Genomic DNA, 21,728 nt, shown 5'->3' with positions numbered 1-21,728 from the left:
CCTTGGATCATTTTTGTGATCCTCCTCTGGACTTGCTTCATTAAACAACTTCAGACTCTGCTTTCTGTGTGATGCAGAGCAGTTGGTTGTACTTGCTGTTGGTTGTACTTGCTGCCAATGAGCAATACACAGAAGCATTCAAGATTCTTCACACAGCTTGTTAAAAAATTAAGAATTTGAAAAAGGAAATTCTGATCTTTTTATTAGTCACCTTAAACATTTACATCATCTGGCAGCAATGTCTCTGTGATCTTAGTACATGTCCTTGACGTATGTAGAATTCTTTTCTTCTTAACAGATCACAGTAAAGCCTATTATTCCACTAGATCAGTATCAGAATTTAACTTGAAATTGTGAAGGAATGATAGTTCAGTATTATGTAGTTATATTTCCAGCATGTTTAGAATCTAATATAAATTATCCCTGACACGTTCTTTAATCTGGTTTGGATGTTATAGCTATCAAGTGAATAGTTTAATGAAAACCTCTTTGACATTTCATAGAAGTCTCTTTCTTAGTTCTTACTGTAATTATTTCACATGCTGTGATCTTTGGGATTGAAGTTTAAGTGGCATTTTCAAACTTAGCAGGAGAGAGAAAGTACTTAAAGAAGGCTTATCTTAAATCAGAAGAAATACATACAACATCCTAATTACAATGTAATCACTCAAGCCCATTTAAAAAAAATGCAGGTTATTAATTTGTGCCAGAAACCCAAAAATTGCACTGATTTTTCTTTCCATAGAGTAGAATCTACTTCACACTCAGCCAATCCAGACCAAAGAGCCAAGAGGAGGGATAGGATAAAAGGCCACATTCTCACACTTCTGATTCTTTTTCTTATTCTGTGTACCTCATGGGAGCTTTATGTTCATAGTTCCCATTAGGAGCAATGGGAACTTTACACACAGATCGTTCACACACAGAGAAAAGACAAAACAGTCTTTTTGTTTCTTACTATAATTCAGGATTCAAGCTAGTAACTCTTAGCTATCTGAAAGGTTAATACTAATAATTTTTCTCAGAAAAGCATACCTGAGGACATCATCATCAATAGCTGCTGCAGCAACGGAATGGGTGCTTTTGCAATTGTATAAATGAGTTAGTAATTGGCTATGGTGTAATAAAAGCTATATCTGCCAAATAACATTTCAGTATCCATCCTTTCTCAGAGAAATTATCAATAGCTGACTGATACGCATATGATAAACATATGTGTTTATGTTAGGGTTATACTGACCATGTCAGGGATGGCAGTGCGTGTAGCTCCCTATGTTTAGCTGCTCATGACAGAGCCTAGTAGCTCCTAAAAATGGAAGAAAAGCAAACGTGCAATAGCTTCTAGATAAAGAAGTCACAGCAGTGACTGCTGATGTTCTAACACAGACTTCAGAAAAGTCCAAATGCTTGATAGAAACACTTGTGGTTAAATGATGCCAGATGAAAGCAGCAAAAGGAATTGAAGCTCAGTGAATCTACTTCTTTTCAAGACTGGCCATAGCAGTCATATTCATCACAGTCCAAACCTTACCAGTAGTGCTTGCCGCTCCTGTGTGGAGGTTTGACCCTGACTACTGACTATATCAAATCCGGGAACTGCAGGGCAGCTTAGAAAGAATTTTTCTAGTAGGTATCATGGAAGTTATTCCAAAGAGCATTATGCAGTTTTCTGCTGGCATCTGGACTTGTACAAAGTCACCTCTGTATGTTGTAGCATTTTTACTGACCCTAACTTGTTATAGTTACACTTAGAAGATGATTGTGTGATGGCCACTAGATTTTCACTGAAGAGATGATATAGTGAGGACCACGTGATTGCTTCTTTATTGTTAGAATGATCGAATTAGACAGCTAGACAAAAGCAGCTGATGTCATCTTTCTGGCTCAGGAAAGACTGCAAAATATTTGTAGAACATAAATGACAAATAGAGATATAAATTATTTGGAGCTCATAAACAAGCATAAGCAGATGAAATATTGTTTAGAGTATTGTATCAGCAAAATCCCTGGCAGTTGGAACTTTTAGATATGAAATATTTTGGCAAATTCTGTAATTGGTACAATGGAGAAGAGTCTGACAGTGATTTGGGAATAAATTAGATCATCACATCCATTCCACCTGTACTTCTGTACCTCTGAATTAGCAAGTCATATTAGTACTGTCAGACAACACAACTTCTCAAAGGAATGAGTGAGATTTTAAAGCAATACAGTCGTTCAATATTCCATACAGATACTTATAAGTATACATACATACCCGAATACAATGACAGCATTTCCACTAAGTTGTGTATTTTCTAATATATATATATATTTCTGTCTAGTTATAACTGTGAGCATCTTTATTCACTAAAGTGACTGAGGAATTCCTGTGTTCCCACATGTTTTAAGCCAAGTTTCGTATCAGACAGGTACTAGTCATACCTGCCATTGCTAGTAGTGCGTAATGACTGCTGGTAATGAGTGCACAGGCTTCTTGGTTATCTAAATTCCTGTCATTGTGAAAACAACTTTGCAATAATATATTATCTTTTAATTATACATTTGCATTATTAACAGTCAGTGAAAGACAATTACAAAAGGTAACTTTGCATATGAGATGATTTTGTTACCAAGGATACTTTTCATGAGAGATGTAACTGATCTTTTTCTTAGCAGTGGCTGTTTTGATGCATAGTTGACTGGATGCCCGGATGGAAGATTAAGTATTTGAAAGCCCTCCTCAGCTTGGGCTGCCATGCCTGTCTGTTGCAACTTGTTTCAAAAGATTCGCGACAGAGAGTTGTTCTTACCTCAGAAAACTTTATCTTTATAGACTTTGCTAAGTTTATGCCTTTTGAAGCTTCTTTCCTCACTTAACCTGGAACCAGCAGTGAAATAACTACTTCTTATAATGAAAGTAGAACTTAATATTCTAAGCCCTGAATAAAAGCTTATCACTTTACAATGGCCTGAATTCTGCATTAGCTGCTGTCCAGAATTAAGAACGCAAACAAAATCAACTGAGTGGTGTATGCCTGATAGAAGAGTGCTCTTGGATTATTTCACACCTGCGTTCAAGTTTGTATGCGCCACTTGCCAGCTTTATACCTAATATGTGGCCTATTAAAATGTTATATCATCTTGACTAAGTGGCATACACGTGAATATTTGTGAGTAACTAGCTTAAAAATCTGGTGTATATAATCTGTAAATTGCTTTCCAGTTTAGGAAAAGAACACTGGACGTTTCATTCTATTTTTCAAAGCCTGCTTGTAATTTATACTAATTTCAGCATGAAATCTGTTAAAGCGTAAAAAAATAGATAGTTTGAGCCAAGTAATAGGATCATTGCTTTGTTTTTATAGAGTCATTTCCAATACAGATCATCACTGAATTCATAGTTCACTCAAGTAAAACCCGATCAAAGGCTTAACACACTTGGCTCCCTGATACCAAGAAAACAGTACAAAATATTGAAGTGAGAAAAGCCTCTGTAAGCGTGTATGATGATATCACTGCATGAAACTGGATGTTTAACGTGTTTTGTCTTCCAGCTCCAACTGAAATACCTACAGATGTGAGCATAAAAGTTTTGTCATCTTCTGAAATGTCTGTTTCTTGGCACCATGTTTCTGATAAATCTGTGGAAGGATATCAGGTGAGTTTAGAGGTGACACTGTATATTTTCTCATTCATTTAATTTCAGTAACTAAATGCATTTGATTCTTTATCTAGCATTCTGTCTCTTATGGTTCACTTCTCTTTTAGTTTTCATTTACTGTATGGATTTCACATCCTGAGAAGCAGATTCTTTTTGGTGCTACCTCACTACTAAACCATATTGACAAATGCTTTTGCTCCCTGTTCAACTTAAAAAAAAAAATAATTTCATAAAAGAATCTTGTCTGTGTTATGCAATTGAATGCCCATCTCTACCTTCTCCAAGCATATTGAAATTAAGTTTTGGGTGTAAATGTCAACACAGACATGCAATTGTAACTAACTCATGGCTCATTTAAATTATCAGCAGTTACTAATATAATTCACCCGTACATTGTGTAGTAAGTAGGACTATGTGATAAATGCCCAGAATCCAGCATAACAGAGATAGTGCTATTGTGCTAGACAGTGATGTTTTGTTCATGGTTTATATTCCCCACAAGAAAAAGAGCTTCAAGGTATGTTCGTCTAGTCCAAGATGGTACTACTGGTGAAAGTTGTTCTTGTCCTTGTATAAAGTTGACAACAGCCACCAGGGGGATTCAACCAGAAATGGCCATGTAGTGGTCCATCAGGGAAGTCTGACACCATCCACACAGTGGATGCTGACAAACTCTGCAGTGTACGGCAGGCTTATTTTGGCTGCAATCGAAAACAGGGATTTGGGCCTTAGTTTGTTTGTGACTTGCTTTGTGATTTAAGTTATTGGCTACTTGATGGTAGCCTCTATGCATATACAAATGCAGAGTAACCTCATAGAATGTATTTTTATAACTAAAATCTATGAATAAATGTTCTTTTAATTAGTAGTACTTGATTCTGTATTTCCTGATCTCTGTTTCTGTCTCCGTGAGATTTATTTAATACTTTTGTGATACTGTAACAAGGTCACAGCAGTGATCTCGGTAGGAACTAGCACAGTATCCCACATAAAGTGTGATTCTACACAGTACACACATGAAGTTTTAAAATTACAAACAAGGGACACTGGGATTTGAAATTAAGATGATGACATCAATGGTAGCTCCTAATTTATTAAAGCAGCCCACTGGTTTGGCGTTTCATAGTAACTGTGCAATTAGAATAGGATAGAGAAATTCATGGTGGTAACTGAGAGCTGGGTGGAGTGTCCAGACCTGTGAGCTTAGGCCAGCCAGCCGCGTAGAAATATTGCACTCCCAAGCTAGACAGTCTGTGCAAAAACTGGGCATGAAGCCTGCACACCCTGAACAGCCAGAACAAACACTTGGCAGGCACACACTGGGGAAATTGTGGGGGAGAGCAGCATGGAGTTCTGGGAGAGGTTGGGATTGCAGTAGCAATAGAGTGTGGCAATGGATGTTGACATTTGTAATAGGGAATGGGATAGGAGAGCTGGAGGGGTAAGGATAAATGAGGAAAGAACATGGTGGGAGAACATTCCCACTTTTAGCTGCTCTTTGATTTTATTTTCCATAAAGCCATCTGAGTTGCTGTTAGGAGACAACAGGAGAAGAAGGAAGGGGAGAGGATTCAGTGGGAAAGAATGGGATGCATAGAACGGTCAACAGAAAACAAGGAAAAAAACTGGAAAGAGCATGGAAGATCTTTGGGTTGAAGAGAATAACTGCTGTTTTGTAGAAAGGTGGGATACTTTGGCAACGGGTGGAGGGCTCTGTTACACAGAAAATAAGATGTGCAGGGTGTGGCCTTGTTTTTGATAGCTGGAGCCTGGCTTTATTAACTTGTTCCTAGAGAACTACACTTCAACAGATTCCGTTTGAACTGGGTGGCTTGAGTAGGTACAGTGACCAGTGGCATTAGAGTATGAATTTCTTCTCTTTTTTTCTCTTTTTCTAAAGTAATCTTTTAGTTATCAAGACTGTAGAAAGAAGTTTCCATCTGGCTACACAATAAACAGACTAATAGGCATGAATCACTGCCCCACAGAGCTCAGTACGGTGTTAATTCTGAGATCTTTTTCACTAGAGCAGTCACCAGCCTCATTCTTATACAGGGAAAAGTTGCAAAGGGCAAGACTAGCTTCTACACTGGGGGCAAAAAGGAAGCCTTGTGCTCCTGAAGATTAGATCTACAATCAGTCTTGAAGAAGCTATATGAGAGGGCAAAAATAGAGAGAGCTCTTCTGGAAGGTCAAGGCCTCAGATAGCTTTTGTGAAGTTACAGTGCAAGTTGTGGGGGAAGGAGCACTCAATCTACATTGTAAAATTCCTGTGAATATTTCTGAAAGGCTCTGTCTCTATTGGCATCAAGAAATATTCTCATGTTTATTTTTTGATTTCTGTGTAGCTGTATGCAGATTGGCAAAATGCCTCATTCACCAGAGCACCTTCTCAGTTCCATCTTGGTCTTTATTATTACCTGAAAATTGCATAACTGACCTTTTAAATGGTAGAGTTTAAGAGGTGGGAGTACCCTGAACAAAGTAACTGAGGTATTTCACCTGTGACACAATGCTTTTCACACCAGGAGGAGTCAGGTTTTCTTTACACTAATGCATACTGTCAGGATGACTGCCCTCATGGTGATGAGTGTGAGCTGATACATTTTGCCATTACAGAGGAGTATCTTCAGCTCACACTTAAATAAGAGATAAAGTATGAAAACTGTTTCCATCCATATAGAGAATTTAAGATTTATGAGTTCTTACAATAGCCTGCTAAAATCAATAGCTCAGCAGTGCGTGCAATACCAAAGACACTATATCCATATTTCCTGCTGCTTCTATGCAGCAGATATATCCTTATTTTATTAAACAAATTTATCACAACTCACCAACATTTTTCCTTGTTTACTGCAATGTGCTATTAGCATTCTTTATTAATGTGAGTAAAATATCTCTTTTATGTCTCTCTTGTGTAAAAACTTCATAAATACAAGAGCTGTTTCATGACACTTAGAGAAAAAACTTCTGATGTATTTCAGTATATTAAAATTTTAATAGCCAACAGGACCGTGAAAAAGAGCATTTTTTCCCTGATTTCAGCACAGAGGGCTGAACAAATTCATGATGGCTAAGGCATTGCTTCCAACAGATCACTGTTTGCTTATCTCCTACAACAAACTAGAGCCAGGGTGAAATACACTCCTGTGTCCCCCAGTGATTCATCACCTATGGATTACCCTATCAAGGTAAATGCAGAGCATCAGGAAAAAACAGACTGTCCAGTACTATTGTCCAGGCTCTTTAAGAAAAAGAGAGAGGGGCTACTGAGTAAAGTGGGGAAATGTGACTTCTTGAAGCAACAGGACACTTAAATCTAGGTATCACTTCCACAGAGCCAGGGGAATGAAAGAAATTTCCAAATTATTTCAAGAGACTTTTAATTTAATTAAATAATGAGTGAGAAAAGAAATGTAGGAATAGTGTAAAGAAGACAATACTATTTCTTAGCTCTCAAGGGAGTCATATTCAATTTCTTTTTGTTTCCAAGAGTACTTACAGTGATCCAAATATGTAGTAATGACTGTATGTTAAATGAAGAGGTAAAGGAGAAGATTCTGAGGGTGTGACACAACCTCGCACACTACAGGAGTAGTTAAGTCCACAACATTGCAGCCAAGAACAATAATATTTAGGATTTAAATTTAATTTAATTTGAAATTTTATTACTTGTGCCTGAAATGTAATATGATCTCAGTGATGTAATTTACATTTTCATTCATTTTTCTCGCTTGTCTTGTTTGGTGCTGTATATTACTTGTTATATTACAACCTTAGCACCACTGTAGTGCAAATGAATAGTAGGATAGCAGTTTTGCAAGTCAGAGGTATTCAAAAGTTTCCAGCATATGCTGCATAATTAAAAAAAGCTTCTCATAAAGTGTGTTTGCCATCTTTAGGTAAAGTAAGTACTTAATTAATATAATAGAACGCACTAAAAAATAATTACAGTCTTTGGTGGCCAGTTAATATCTACAACAAAGCTACCATTGGTCCTGTCATAGCTAATAAACTTTTGGCCACCTAGAACTTCAAAGACATCCCTTTGCTCTAGGCTAGAAACTTGTTTGAACTTAAGGACAGAGACAAACATTGTGTCCTCTAGCTCCTGATGTGTGCGCCCTCTCACACTTGAGTCAGCCGCTTGTAGTTAACAGCTTATGGTGTACAGCTGGTTGCGTTCAACAACAGTGGTTTATCTACAGCAGTTTGTTAATTACGATTATAAAAAGAAAAAAAAAAAAGAACTCACTGGAAGATCATAGTCAGAGCTTCAGCTGAAATGACTGTGACAGTTTCAGGTCCATGCCAGTCTGAAACCATTCATCATGTCAAGAAGCCTGCAGGATTAATAGGGTGCACGTTCCTCACTCCTTTTGGGGCAAAGGCTGCTGACTCAGTAAAATGCTCACCCTGATACGTGGGAATTTTGGATTGAACTTTCAAAACACTGTGCAGGACATACATTTACATAACTAAAAATTACATATTTGTGCCTGCTGAAAGGCAGGTATGCACGCTGTATTTAAAAGTTGGAGCAAGTTTGACTTGCAGATAAGATGTGATTCCCTCTACACCAGGAAAGAGTGAAAAAAGCAACTAAGATTTTGTCACATTTATAATAATTAGAGTCTGAGTAACCTCTAAAACTGGAGAGCAACATTTAGGCAACAAACATTAACTAGAGTATTTAGTATTCAAATGAGAGTAACCTCTGTGTGGTGATACTGCCTGTTAGAGTACCCAAAGACATTTGAAGTAGATGAAGAGGTATTCTCTACTGCCCCTCTCCTCATTCAGCCACAGAATGTGCTCTGAGCTAAAAGAGATACTTTTATTAAACATTTTAATGTAAAGATGAACAAGAGAAAATAAAGCCTTGACAAGCAAGGGTTGTATTCTTCATTGATAAAGAGGAAAACTGTGATATTAACACCTTGACAAACTATCTGCTTTTCTAACCAGTTACATAAATGAAGTTTCCAAGGAAAACTGATGTCAGCAGAACAGAAGATTAAAGCAGTTGCTATTTAAAAGATAAATAAGATGGTACCTGATCTCACCATTCAAATCTTACAAAGCAAGTTTTTTTTGTAGAGCCCAAAATTATCAGTATTAACCTCAAAAAAAATTTGAAAGGTCCTCATGTAGCATACCCAAAAAATCATTATGAAGACAGAAAGAAGCCACGCAGAAACTCGGAGAATAAAAACACTCAAAGCCAAAAGGTAGTGGGCAAGGCTTTCAACTCTTTCAGGTTAGTACAGTAATTTATTCTTATGCAAATGGTTATAAACTAGACAAAACCCAGAGACTGACAGTGGTTTACTCTCATTTGCATCCCACAAGGCCATGCAGAATAGGATCCTGTGTATTCGACAGACTATGGAATGGCATCGTTCTATAGGAACTACTGTCTTTTAAACAGGTGCTTTTTAATGTGTAATGAGTTGAAGCAGAATGGAATAATTTCTTGGGAAATAAAACCTCAGAGAATTTCTGTGTATAGTTAATTCACTTTGGATTTTAAGATGCTACAAGCTTACATTGACGTTTTTCCCATAGTTTAAGCAGTTTTAGATTCTTTCTCATCTACTTTGATAAATGTCATTTTGTACTATGAAATCTGATTGAATTTAGCCAAAGGACTTTAGAAAATATTTAGGTACACATATCTAAACCTGAAAATACAGATAACATGACTGAATACTTCCCACTCCCTAGACAGAAGTAAAAAAGGAATAGAATTGTAAGACATTTTAAACAAAATATTGTGAAAACATTAGCATAGTTTAGTATACTCTGTAGCGTAGGAAAACAATATTAAAGTTCAGAGCAAAATGCTGAAACAAAACAGCAAGAAGAGAATAGCCTTCTCTGGAGGTATTATCCATCTCCCAGACTTTTAGTTAGAGAAAGTTAAACCACTGTGAGATATGACTTCATAATAAAATCTGAATTTGTTTCTATTTCTTTATGTCTATATATAACTTAGTTAAAATCACAGCTTATAGAAGGAATTCCATGCTATTGCTATTAGATTTCTTCTAGCTCACTTATTGCCCAGAGAATGTAGCATAGAAATACCCAGCAAACATAATTTTTCATAAACTCTCTTTGCAATTAAATATGCTAAATTTAATCCTTCAATTTATTTGCTTACAGATTCGTTACTGGGCTGCTCATGATAAAGAAGCAGCTGCACAGCGGGTACAAGTGAGCAATCAAGAATATTCAACCAAACTGGAAAACCTGAAGCCTAATACTCGCTACTACGTAGATGTTTCTGCCTTCAATAGCGCAGGCTATGGACCTCCCAGTAGAACCATTGATACTGTTACCCGGAAAGCACGTAAGTAAATGAAGCACTGGGTTATTTATAATGTCATGTACATTATTGCATGTTGCATTATGTCCATCACATTTTCAAATGTGGCTTCTCATTCCTATACCGAATATTCTCCCTTTATGTGGTATTGGTTCTACATCTGAAAATTTCTACTAAGGCTTTCCTTCCTCTCTTTTGTTGCTGTACAGTGAGTGCCTTAAAAAGGTGTTAAGGAGACTAAGATTATAGGATCATAGGAGGCCCAACTACAAGCTCAGATCAGGTTGCTTGGGGTTTTATCCAGTTGGATCTTGAAAACCTCCAGGGATGGAGACTTCACAGCATCTCTGGGAAACCTGTTCCACTGCCTGACTTTTTTCTGAGCATCTAGTCTAAGCCTCCTTTAATCAAATGTGTGCCTCTTGTCACTCATCCTCCTGCAGTACAACTTTGAGAAGCCTGGCTACTTCTTAATAGCCTTCATGTAAGAACATAAAAAGCCCCCTAAGATGGGGGCTCTTAGGTCCCCTCCAAATAGACTCTTCTCCAGGGTGAACAAGCCCAGCTATCTCACCCTCCTTTCATAGGGCAACTGCTCCAGCTCCCTACCAGGTCAGTGACTGCTGAACTCACTCCAGATTACCAGTGTCTTTCTATTACTTGGAGGCCCAAAGTTGGACATGATATTCCAAATGATAAGCAGTTCAGACCAGGTGCTACTTTGACAGCTGTACGCTGCCTTTCTTTTTAATCTATAGCAAGAAGGTTTGCATTCTGATAATTAAAATGTGACCATTCATTTTCATCAACAGTAGAGGGAGTCAGGATCAGACAGCCTTGAAAAGTGAGTGATCTGAATCATGCCCTTAAATTTACATGCCATAATAGGTTTCTGAATATAAGTCCTGACTTAATGATGATACCTAGTACTAACATATATTGAACAACATACAATTAGGAAATACGTCTTGTGTATTTAAAACACATCTATATGGGCTAAAAATACACACAATTAATTTGAGGATTTCTGTCAGTAAATAGTGTATTGTGCAACCTGCACCTGCAGCGTTCATTTGTGTTGACTAAGACTCCATTTTATAAGCTTATTGTATGAAATATAATTAATGGTTTCTGCAGTGGGGTACTCCAATTCCTACTGAGCTAAATACTGTAGAAATGCCTTTAAATCACTAATAAAATATTTAATCTCAATGAATAAATATGACTTAAGCCTCATTTCTGGGAGGTTCTGAACATAGTTACATGCCAGGAAACACACATGGTCAGCAACACAATGAAGGGGAATGTTGGCCAATTCCGTTTTGGCAACACAGAAAGGCAAACCCACAAAGCAGCCACTGCATAAGCCGTCCAAATTGCCTGGCTGGAGCTGTAGAAGTTTGTTCCAGGAAGGAGACAATCCCTTAATCATATAAAGTTCAGCCTAATTTCCCATTTACATTTGTACATGTCTTAATAAAAATGTCATTGAACATTTATGAAATCTCTTTTATGTTCACTTTATACATATGTTTCTTTTCAGCTCCAAGCCAGCGTCCAAGAATTATCAGTTCTGTAAGATCTGGTTCAAGGTACATCATCACCTGGGATCATGTGAAGGCAAAGTCAAATGAGTCTGCAGTTGAAGGATACAAAGTATGATCTATGAAAATATATTTTATCTTTGTGTGTGTTACATGAGATGCATTTTATAGACAGTGTTGAATTTTGGTACCTAATCAAACTTAAACATATTTGCACAGTAAGGATAGAGGTATCACGCTCAGAGGTCACAGACATTCAGTAGGCTTAGGGTAAAGCCAATGGCCTTACTCAATATGGTGAGAAAACACTGGGGCACTGAAATTCAGTTGGGTGGTATGGGAAAGTTTGGATGGGAAAGTTTAGATGAATAACTGCAGCAACCTGATTTCCCATATGTTTGCATTTATTGTCTATTTGCTAAAAAGAATGCTTAAAAAAATTCTGCACTTTAATAGTTTTTCCTTGTCCCAGCTTTCCTTTCCCATCTCCATTGGAGCTACAGTTCCTGGAACATGAGTTCTTTAAAGTCTAGGAAGGTAGATGAAGGGAAGGGACATTTAATCTCATTAGATGCAATTACTGTGTAACTAGAGCAGATGTATATATGGCATATAGAAAGCTTCAAAAATTAATTCCTGTTTAACTTTTCTGCTTGCTTGGCAGTAAGAAAATTAGTATCATGTTCTACACGTACAAATTTTGCTTGAGGACTTGAACTGCTTTCTGGGAATTGCTGACAGTTTTTCACAGAGATGTTTCCAGAAGGGGTGATGATCTTTTATAAAGGTCTTGCAATATCTATGCAATCACATTTGCAATAGTTTAAATTAATTGAAATTTAATAATAAAATTAAGAAATTTATCATTTATGAAAATGGTAGTGAATTTTATGTCAGAAAACCCATCTGAATTCTCAGATTTTTAGTTGATGCTCTTTGCCACCCTGCATTATTATCCTCCATTGTTGAATTACTTATTTTGAATGTAAGGGCTGAAATTGTTTTTCTAAAGGTGACATAAATTTATAACCAAAAAAGCAATGAGGAAACATCATGTCTGGGTTAACTGTGCATAAAAATGGAAAAAGTAATGGAAAAAGTAATGGAAAAATACTTTTTAATTAACACACTGTGCATGTGTAACTGTTCTCATGGAAGTGTGGTATTTCAGTAACTATATTTACTGTGACTTTCCTAGGTACTTTATAGACCAGATGGACAACATGAAGGCAAGTTGTTTTCAACTGGAAAGCACACAATAGAGGTCCCAGTCCCCAGTGATGGTGAATATGTTGTTGAGGTCCGAGCACACAGTGAAGGAGGAGATGGAGAAGTAGCTCAAATAAAAATTTCAGGTGAGCAGATGACTTCCCTTCTTCTTCCCATAACCCAACTCATTTTGGGTTATAGGGTTTGATTCCACAAAACACCCAAACTCCATGGAAACCTTGGGCTAAATATTTTCCTCTCTACACTAAGCAGAGTTGGGCATACCTTTTCCATCCAAAATTTGAATGCACTGAAAATTAGAGTTTATCTTAAATTATTTCTGAAGACTCATGATGCACACAGGACACTTCAGGGGTAGTCCAGCTCAGTCCTGGAAGCACTGCTAATCTTCCAAATATCAGAATGTTTCTACTAGTGCCCCAGTTAGGCTGCCACTTTTTAGTATTGTCCTACAAGCACAACTTCATGGTGCAGGCCTCAGGCTCAAGATGTCAGCTTGCACTAATCCTATAGTTCCTAGTACCTGTGGCATCCGTATCTCATTTTTTCATCAACTGCTACTAAGAGAAAAGTAACTGAGAAAACTGAGTGGTCCACAATGATCCACAAACCAATTGCTAGGGAAGTTGCAGTTTTCAGTGAAGAGGGGAGCTGTGACGCAAAGAGATAAATAAGCAATGAGAAATGCAACATTTTCAGCTTTAGAGTGGTTTGAGTGATTGGTAAAGAGGGGAAGGGAGCATGTATCAGACTGATTCATCTTGTGCTAAGTATTGACTTAAAATACAATCTCAGACACAGTCCACGCATCTCTTTCCTGTTAGTTTTATAATCTAAGTAGTGCCTAGCACAGTGCATGAAGTAGATCATATGAATAAACATCAGGGATTTGGATAGTGCCTTCGCAATGTTATGATTTAAATACTTCCATTGTATTGTGTTGGGCAACAGTAAGGGTTAAACATCAACAGTACTCTTGTCACGCCATCGGTGCAACCATTATTGTGTCTTTTAAGAAAAACAATGCCTGTGCTATATTATCGGTGTACTGTGAGAGAAACTTCCCATTCCTAAAGGAGTAGACTACTGATCTGCTGGTTTTCAATATGTATGGTTTATATCACCTAGTGTGAGCTCATAACATTTTTTAACTCATCACCGTTTTTGTTAGTACAAAGCATCTATTTTAGCCTTGGTCAAGTTGAACCTAAGGGTGGGGTTACTTTGTTGTCATGATTAATCACCTGCACTATTGACATTTTTTTGCCTAATTTTTTGTCAGTATTTATCTGGTTTGAGGGTCTGGCCATTGCTTCTTTTCATAACTTTTGTCTAGATTTAAGAGTCTTTTTGTGGCTGATATATTCTCCACATTGAGAAATTTATATGTCTATTTGTCAAGTGACTGATCAAATGCTAAACAGACTGAGTGCCTTGAATTTCTTCTTGATAACATTTCCTTCAGGTCTTAAATAGTTTTGACAGCTCTTCCATTCACCTTTCCAACTTATGAGAGTTCTTATAGAACTGCAGACAGTATAACTATATGCACCGTTTCAACTCGTCTGTCTGCAGAGGTAGTCTCGCCTCCCTAGACTTACTACTCCCAGTATTATTCATTAAAGGTTTTCTTTAGCTATTTATTTCCTTGCACTGGGTTATAAAATGGTGTTCATCATGTTTTCCCAACACCAGCTTTAAATCCTTCCTGGTATCCTTGCTCTCCAGGATAGTACATCCCATCCTGATGTGTGTGGCACCTTTTTCCCTTGTTGTATAATTTTGCATGTGGTGACAACAAAGCACAGTTATTTTGAATGGCTTAGTTCCGTTGCTGTCTGGATTTCTTTATGAATGTATTGTCATCATCGCTTCTTAATACTTTGCCATTTTGGTTCATGTACACAGTTCCTTAGCTGTTTACTTCTGGTTTTGATTAAAATGATTGGATTGAATTTGAGCTGTTACCATTTGCTATGGAATTACACTAGAAATTTATTAAGCATTCTTTAATAATTGTGAACTTTGCCAGAGATTGAATTCTTAATGCATTTACATATACTCCATTAGTTGTGTGCCCCATTTTCAATGAGAATATCTTGGGGTTTCAAGTCACTCGCTTTACAGAAGCTGTAATACATTACATTATATTATCATTCACTGGGAAAATCACTTTTAATGTATTTTATTAGTCACAAAAAAAAAGCAGAAGCAACTGATATGTTAAGGACATGTCTTAGGCCATCTTTGTATCGCACATACATTATCATCTATCATCAGTGTGATGCAAAGATGCTTTAAGTAGCAATGGATCAATTACTTCCCTGACTAGAAGCAGAACCATCATGTCAGTACCATGTTGAGCCCAAGCTGAATCTGTCTTGTCGGTAAGACAGAGTTAACGCCTCTGGGACAGTTAGAATTCTAGAAATGATAGTTTGCAGAGTTCTGTATTTCTTTGTCTTCCACACTTCAGCCAAGTTTTCCACCCACAACTTCTACCATACCCCGGCTAGCCAGAGAGTGACCTAGATAAAGGCAACTTTCCCTGGACTCAGTTTAGGAAAGGAGTTAAAGAAGGAGACAAAAGGCAGGGTAATCTCTTTGGAATACAAAATATAGAGAGAACTGGGCAAGCATATCAAGGTATTTCTGGGCTCAAACCATGGTCTTTCCAAAAAGGAGAATGAAGTGTTGTTTTTAACACCTACATATGGCAGATTTTGTCTGCTATTTTTTATTCTGAAGGAAATCTTCTACTAGTGTGACAGGGTTTAGAATAATTGCCCCAAAAGGCTGACAGAGCAGTGCAAAACTTTTAAGTAATCATGATTTTTCTCAGAGACTTGCAAATAAGAGAAGATCTAGTCTGGTAGAAACATGTGTGCTGGTACTTGACTGGAAAAAATGGAAGTTACCTATTTACAAAGAGATGTGAACAATAGTTAAGGCAAAACATAAGACACCTTATGAAATTCAGAGAAGACCATTGCCTTACCTGACCTTTAGGCATCTGATTCCCAAATTTGCAAACCAAATTAATTTCCTGCATAAGTGCGCTGGGAGCATTAAACAACTAGGCCAGGGATTCAAAATAGCCTGGGTGCTGATCAGGAATGACCAAATCGTACTCAAAGTGGAAGGCTGCACTAAACAGAGAGGAGTGTCTAGAAAACCTATGTGTCTTCCTGAATGGTGTTTTCCTGTTGCTTATTGGGTATCAAATCCAAAGTAACCTGCATAATTCACTTGAGTTAGATGTCTAAGATCCCATTATAACCAGTTGTTACATAGCTTGTAAATCAGAAGCTTAAACAAAGCCTGTAGTGTTTGAGATGCCCCAGATTACCAGAGGTATCCACACAATGCTGGCAGGCATGGCGTGATCTACAGGGCACCGGAGATCTTCTGGATCAGCAATTGGAGACCAGACAGGACATCGGAAGACATCTTCTGGCTTATATTTCAGGCATAAGGATTGCACCCTTTTGCAAACCAAAACAATTTCTTTGATTTGTGTGGCTGCTATTTCTGTGCATGATGTCAGCCTGTTGTAGATGTACTCCGAGCAGTTCTTATCACTTGCTGAATTATGTCTGAATTAGGCTTAAGTACAAGACTATCTAGTTTCAGGAACCCTAACTGACCCCGAGGTCTTAACTTAGGTATTAAAAATATGGCATATTTTAACCAACAAAAGTTAAGTTTGAAAGTCAAATGTTAAAGAAACTAGAAATATACGTTATTTTTAGCTCATCCCATTGTCTAAGGGAAAAATTACCTTTTATGTTTTTGTTATGCTCTTCCTTCTTACAGAAAACCCAGGCACATGCTAAAAAGGGAGGCGAATGTCCTGCAGCAACTTTACTCTCATCTAACCAGTCAGCTTCCTATGGGACACAGTAGTTTAGTTGAGAGTGATATAAAGGAAGTTTCTCAAAGCACAGCCACCTCACATGCCTTTCTTTATAGTGAACATCTTGAAATATAGGTGCTTATTATAAAATCACTCATGGTATGTATGCTGAGCTGCATTTCAGCATATTGCTATAATCAATATAAAATACCATCATGAACTGTTGCATTTAATTGACAAGTGCCTTCTGTATATGTTAAGGGTTTGGCAATATTTTTCAGGCCCTTTATAGTAAATTAATGAGCTACACAATTTAAAATTCAGTATTGAGATGCCACATCCAACTGACGTTTGCAACTACTTGTTTAACCAAAGGAATAAATTTCAATGCCTAATAATGGGCTTATCTGTGTTCTTCAAAATATATTAAAGGTTAAGTTATTTTTTTCTGTTGCATGCTTTTTAGATTGCAGTGCTTTGTCATAATGTAAACATTAATGGAATCAAAGCAATTGTGCAATCAGTAGGAACGAAAACCTATAGTGCTTGGTTATTTTTCTCACTTCACTTGTGTGACTGCACTGCCCTTAGTATAATTAATTTTGCCAGAGTAAGAAAAATAGGATCAAGCTCTCCAATTTTAAAATTTTGTTTCGTATTGGGGAGAGGGAAAGGTGGCTTCTGATTTTGTGAAAAAAAATGAAGATACTATGCACCTTCACCTTCAAATATCAAAACAAGTTAATGTCTCATTTAAATAGTGACATGGACAAAGAATAATTGATGTATTTTGTATTCTTGTAGCAAGCAAACAAAATTACAGCCTCTCTGTGTTCTCTGCACACATATATATACATGCATATATGAATTCCATTTGCCAGAGGCATGTTTTAGGATCCTGAAAATGTATTTACTTTGAAGCATAGCTTTTTCAAAGGAAAATGCAAAATTTTTGCCGGTATTAACTCATAAAAACATTTAAATTATTTTATATTTTAATTTATTTCTTATTATTTAAAAGGAGCATTAATACTTATTGAAAATATTAGTACCAAATGTATCACGTGATCATTAATTTTTCATGTGGTATAATCAAAATCTTTTGTAGTATAATCAAAATCTTTTGAACATAATTGAAAATGTCTATCTGTTTCAAAGGTGGTTGTAGCAATGAGAAAAGAGGAGAACAAGGTAAAAATCATAAGGAACACTGATGAAAAGAGTCCTGTAAGTGGCATGACAGTGCTCTGTTACTGATCTTGGAACTTATCATGCATCTGTGACAATGTAGAAAAAACTTTTACTAAACTAAAGGTACATTTCCAAAAGAGCTCTTAATAATTAAGCACTGTAATTTGTCTCATGGCTTGAAAATGAAGTAGAAAATACCCAGAAAACTCTCGACAAGAACATAAATCTGCTTCAAGCAACATATTCAGTTCTCTGATATTTCTCTTGATTTTCCTTGATCATCATGTTTCATTTCATCAAAGTTCTGATTTATTGGTACTGCCTCTTTCCCAGCCTCACTTTGACAACGAAGGCTTTACAATTCTGTGCATTACAATATATCCAGTGCCATCTGAGAATATAAGAGGAACTTTTTTTCCTTTCCACTGCTTCTGTTACAGACCACTGTTGCAGTCAGTGTCCTGAGCTATATAGGCCTTTGGTCTGACTCACTAAAGCTGACCCTATGCTCCCAGCTTCAGGGAATTGTACTACAAAATGCCTGAGTAGTATTTAGTTGATGGATAAAGTATTATTTCTTCTTCTGAAACCCTTAAATACTTTCTTTACTTTTCAGCAGTTTGGATGTTACCCAGCAAACAGTAATTGACTTTTAAAATGTTTAAGGAGAAGAAAAATAAATTTTGGTTCACTCTGCAGTCAGAAATACCTTTTTTAAAATTCCAGAAAGCTTTTGATTGCCACTGCTTCAGTAGGAACATCAATTCATCAATGAATGAAAGGTCTGATATTCAGAATCAGTTTAGATGAATTATTCTTCTCCATTGGTTTATCTAGTTATTGAGATATATCATACAGATACTTTCAGGTTTTTATTACACAAATACAGGAACACTATACCCCTTTACTTTTACGAAACAAATTGCTTGAGACTTTATATCCATTGTACTCTATCGTTAGAATAAGATGGGAAAAAAATGCAGATCATTATTTAGCTCTCTTGTGCTTAAATGTAGCAACATCGCAAAAAAGAGGATAGCACAGAGAAAATCACATAGGTCATAGCGTGAATGCCAAGATTTGTATTTTGCTTTAGTAGTGTAATCCCTTTGATGCACAATGATTTAATTTAATACAAATGCATATTCTGCTTTGACCTCTTTTTAGGACATTTAACTTTGAACTACATTTATGCAGTATTTTTAATTGCTTAGAGAAATCAAAGCCATCCAAGGAGCATTTAGAATGATTTAAAGTAACCTTTGGAGGATTCATCTCACTAATTTTTTTCCCCTTAATAATCCGGACAGGATTACAGGCATGATCACAGAGGTGAAGGAATGAAGAAGGGAATACTTTCTAGTCGTGACAATTCTTACATGTTTTAATTTTCAGTAGCAAGCCGTGAAACTGCATTATTCAAATCCTTGTGGTATTTTTCAGTTCAGTGGTTAACAATCTATCTTACTTTTTCATGGGTCCCTTGGAATGGTGGCATACTCATACCTCTCAGTGTTTTGCACCTCACCTAGCCAGACTTTTTCAGGAGGAGAGTGATCAAGAAGACTTAGGCTGTACATCTGCTGTAACACACCTTTTGATGAAACCTCTCTCTTAAGAGAGCAAAACCCAGTGATTCTCTGATAAAAGCAACAGTGATAGTTTTCCAGTTATGTCAGTGGCAAAGTCTGAGGCCAAAGTCAATTACGCTGACCAGTTACATCAGTGGCAAAGTTAGAAACACTCTTTGGTAGTAAAGAATGTGCACAGCTCTTTAGTTTAGCATTAAAGAAATATCACGGAGTCTATTTCCTCTAATAAACACCAAGGTTTGATGTGGTGGAGCAGAAGCGTGTAACTGTATAAAGAGCGTTTGCAAAGATGATGAATCCAAAGTCTTGATAATGGCAGATGGTGCAATATTGGGCAGTGGCCAGAAATTGCAGTTTGGGAGGTTCAGGCTGGAAATTATGAAGAATTCCACCCAGAGGGTAGTGCAGAACCAGAGCAGGTTACCCAGAGAAGCTGCGCGTTTTCATCTTTGGAGACCTCTGTGACTCAGTTAGGCAAAGCTGTGGCTGACGACATCCAGTGTTGGCAACAGTCCTGATAGGAGTGGGAGGCCAGACTAGACACCTCCAGAAGTACAAAGAGGTGTTTCGTGCTCCTGTAAACTGTGCAACTTCCAAAATACAGATCTACTGACGCTACATTAAATGATAAACATTTCATTAGAACTACAGTCTGTACCGTGATTATTTGGCAGGTTTGTTCTCATGTATGAATAGATTTATTTTTTACTACAGATATAAAGAGTAGGTAAAATCACATATTTACTAACTTGCACTTATCTTTTAAATGCCAGTAACCATACCAAATACTTGTATTTTTCTCGACTTTATATGTATAGATAAATTTAGGTATATTAAATAGTACATCTTATTACATACCCAAATGCTCCATGCCCTTTTCAGAATACTTGAAGGACTTCAATGTCAAACTGTTCTTGCCTTTAAAGATTAATGCCATATATTTTACTTTTACTGTATTCCAAAGCCTGTTCATAGAAGCAAGAGAAAGACAGTTGACAGTAGAGTTCTTAGAAGCAGGCACTGGAAGAATGCTACCTGATGTGTCTTCTGTCCCTGTTCAACACAATGAAGCCAGTGGGAAGTGAAGGAGGAATATTACTTCTGTCAAAGTAGGAAATGTCAAAAAGATCCTTCAGCTAAGTTTACATGAATATTTCCAAGCATCAAATTTGTTGGTTGTGGCTCTAGCTGTAGAGTAGCTTTATTAGGAACTGTACTAGGAAAGAAATTTTAACAGAAGATCAATTGGAAATCTTCTCCTGAAGTATGAAAATCTGGTTGATTTTTTGCTGTTCAACTCCTGGTGTTTCTAAATCAAGGCTGTGAGCCATTTTAGAAGGTGTGTTTTAGAAAATTCCATCTTACTGGCTCAGTACAGTAGAAAATCAGTTAAAAGGTGCTTAAACTCTATATTGTCTGTGAGGCAATATGTAGATGATACGGGGCATACAATAGACATAATGATCCTTTCTGTGCTCATATCCTGTCACTCAGCATTATTTTCTAATACTGCTGAGCACAAATAAGTGAAATATAGATTTAACATGGCAGCTCAAGTCAGTCATTGGAACAGATGAGCAGCTGTTCAAAGCTGGGTTTAAGCACTGCTGGATCATTTAGATTTTGTCTGTAGAAATATATTTCCCCGATTTAGATTTTATCTGTAGAAATATATTTCCCTGACTTGTTCCCATATCAGAAGATTTCCCCTCTCTCTCCCTAAAACAAGTGTTTCATGTATTTCTAAGTTATTGTTTTCTATAATAATAGAATCCAGTAATGGGTGGTTTCAGGTTTTTTTCTGTCATTGCGCACTATAGGAGTAGAAAGCTTTCCCTGGCTTTAAAGGGAGTGTTTGCACTCAGCTGTTAGGTGCTTCTGTATCAGGACACTAAAGTGTAAAGTGCTCAACTGGAGGGGAATGTAGTACTGATCACAGCCTTTTCTGCATGTACCTAGAAAGTCCTCACAATCTGAAAATTACTTTGTTAGAAAGCCAAATGGAGTTGCCAACAAATGTACCAAAATAGGAACAATTTCTGCTCTAGACTCCTGCTCCTGGTATTTTGTGTGTTCTTGCTAGTTTCTGCCTTCTTCTGTTCCTCCTTCTATTCTACCTTTGTTTGGAACTGGGCAAATTGGACCATTCCCAGTAAAGTTTCTGTGTTAACCATTGTACTTTTTCTCTGATTTATGCAGCCTATTCAGCTTTCTAAAGTGCTTTGTCCTGCCTATTCCTATCTGTCTTCTTTATGAGAGATCCTGCTACCCATCTACCTTGGAAAATTTTACTGACCTTTCTGGTTTACAGGAAGGTACTTTATTCTTCAATATATATATC

General features: G+C 36.9%; 1 protein-coding gene across 1 annotated transcript in view; it reads left to right on the top strand.

Moving 5' to 3' along the window:
* CNTN1 (contactin 1) overlaps window positions 1-21,728 on the top strand; it is a 249,933-nt gene that overhangs the window by 216,672 nt on the left and 11,533 nt on the right. The window contains exons 21-24 of the mRNA XM_054085331.1: window positions 3,537-3,640; window positions 9,812-9,998; window positions 11,518-11,630; window positions 12,717-12,873. Of these exons, the coding sequence (XP_053941306.1) occupies window positions 3,537-3,640; window positions 9,812-9,998; window positions 11,518-11,630; window positions 12,717-12,873 (561 nt within the window). The remainder of the gene's footprint in view (window positions 1-3,536; window positions 3,641-9,811; window positions 9,999-11,517; window positions 11,631-12,716; window positions 12,874-21,728) is intronic.

This window comes from Cuculus canorus, chromosome 1, assembly GCF_017976375.1.
Source record: "Cuculus canorus isolate bCucCan1 chromosome 1, bCucCan1.pri, whole genome shotgun sequence".
Classification (NCBI taxonomy): Eukaryota; Metazoa; Chordata; class Aves; order Cuculiformes; family Cuculidae; genus Cuculus; species Cuculus canorus.
Note: the sequence above shows the minus strand (reverse complement) of the source record. Positions and strands in the feature narration are given on the sequence as shown.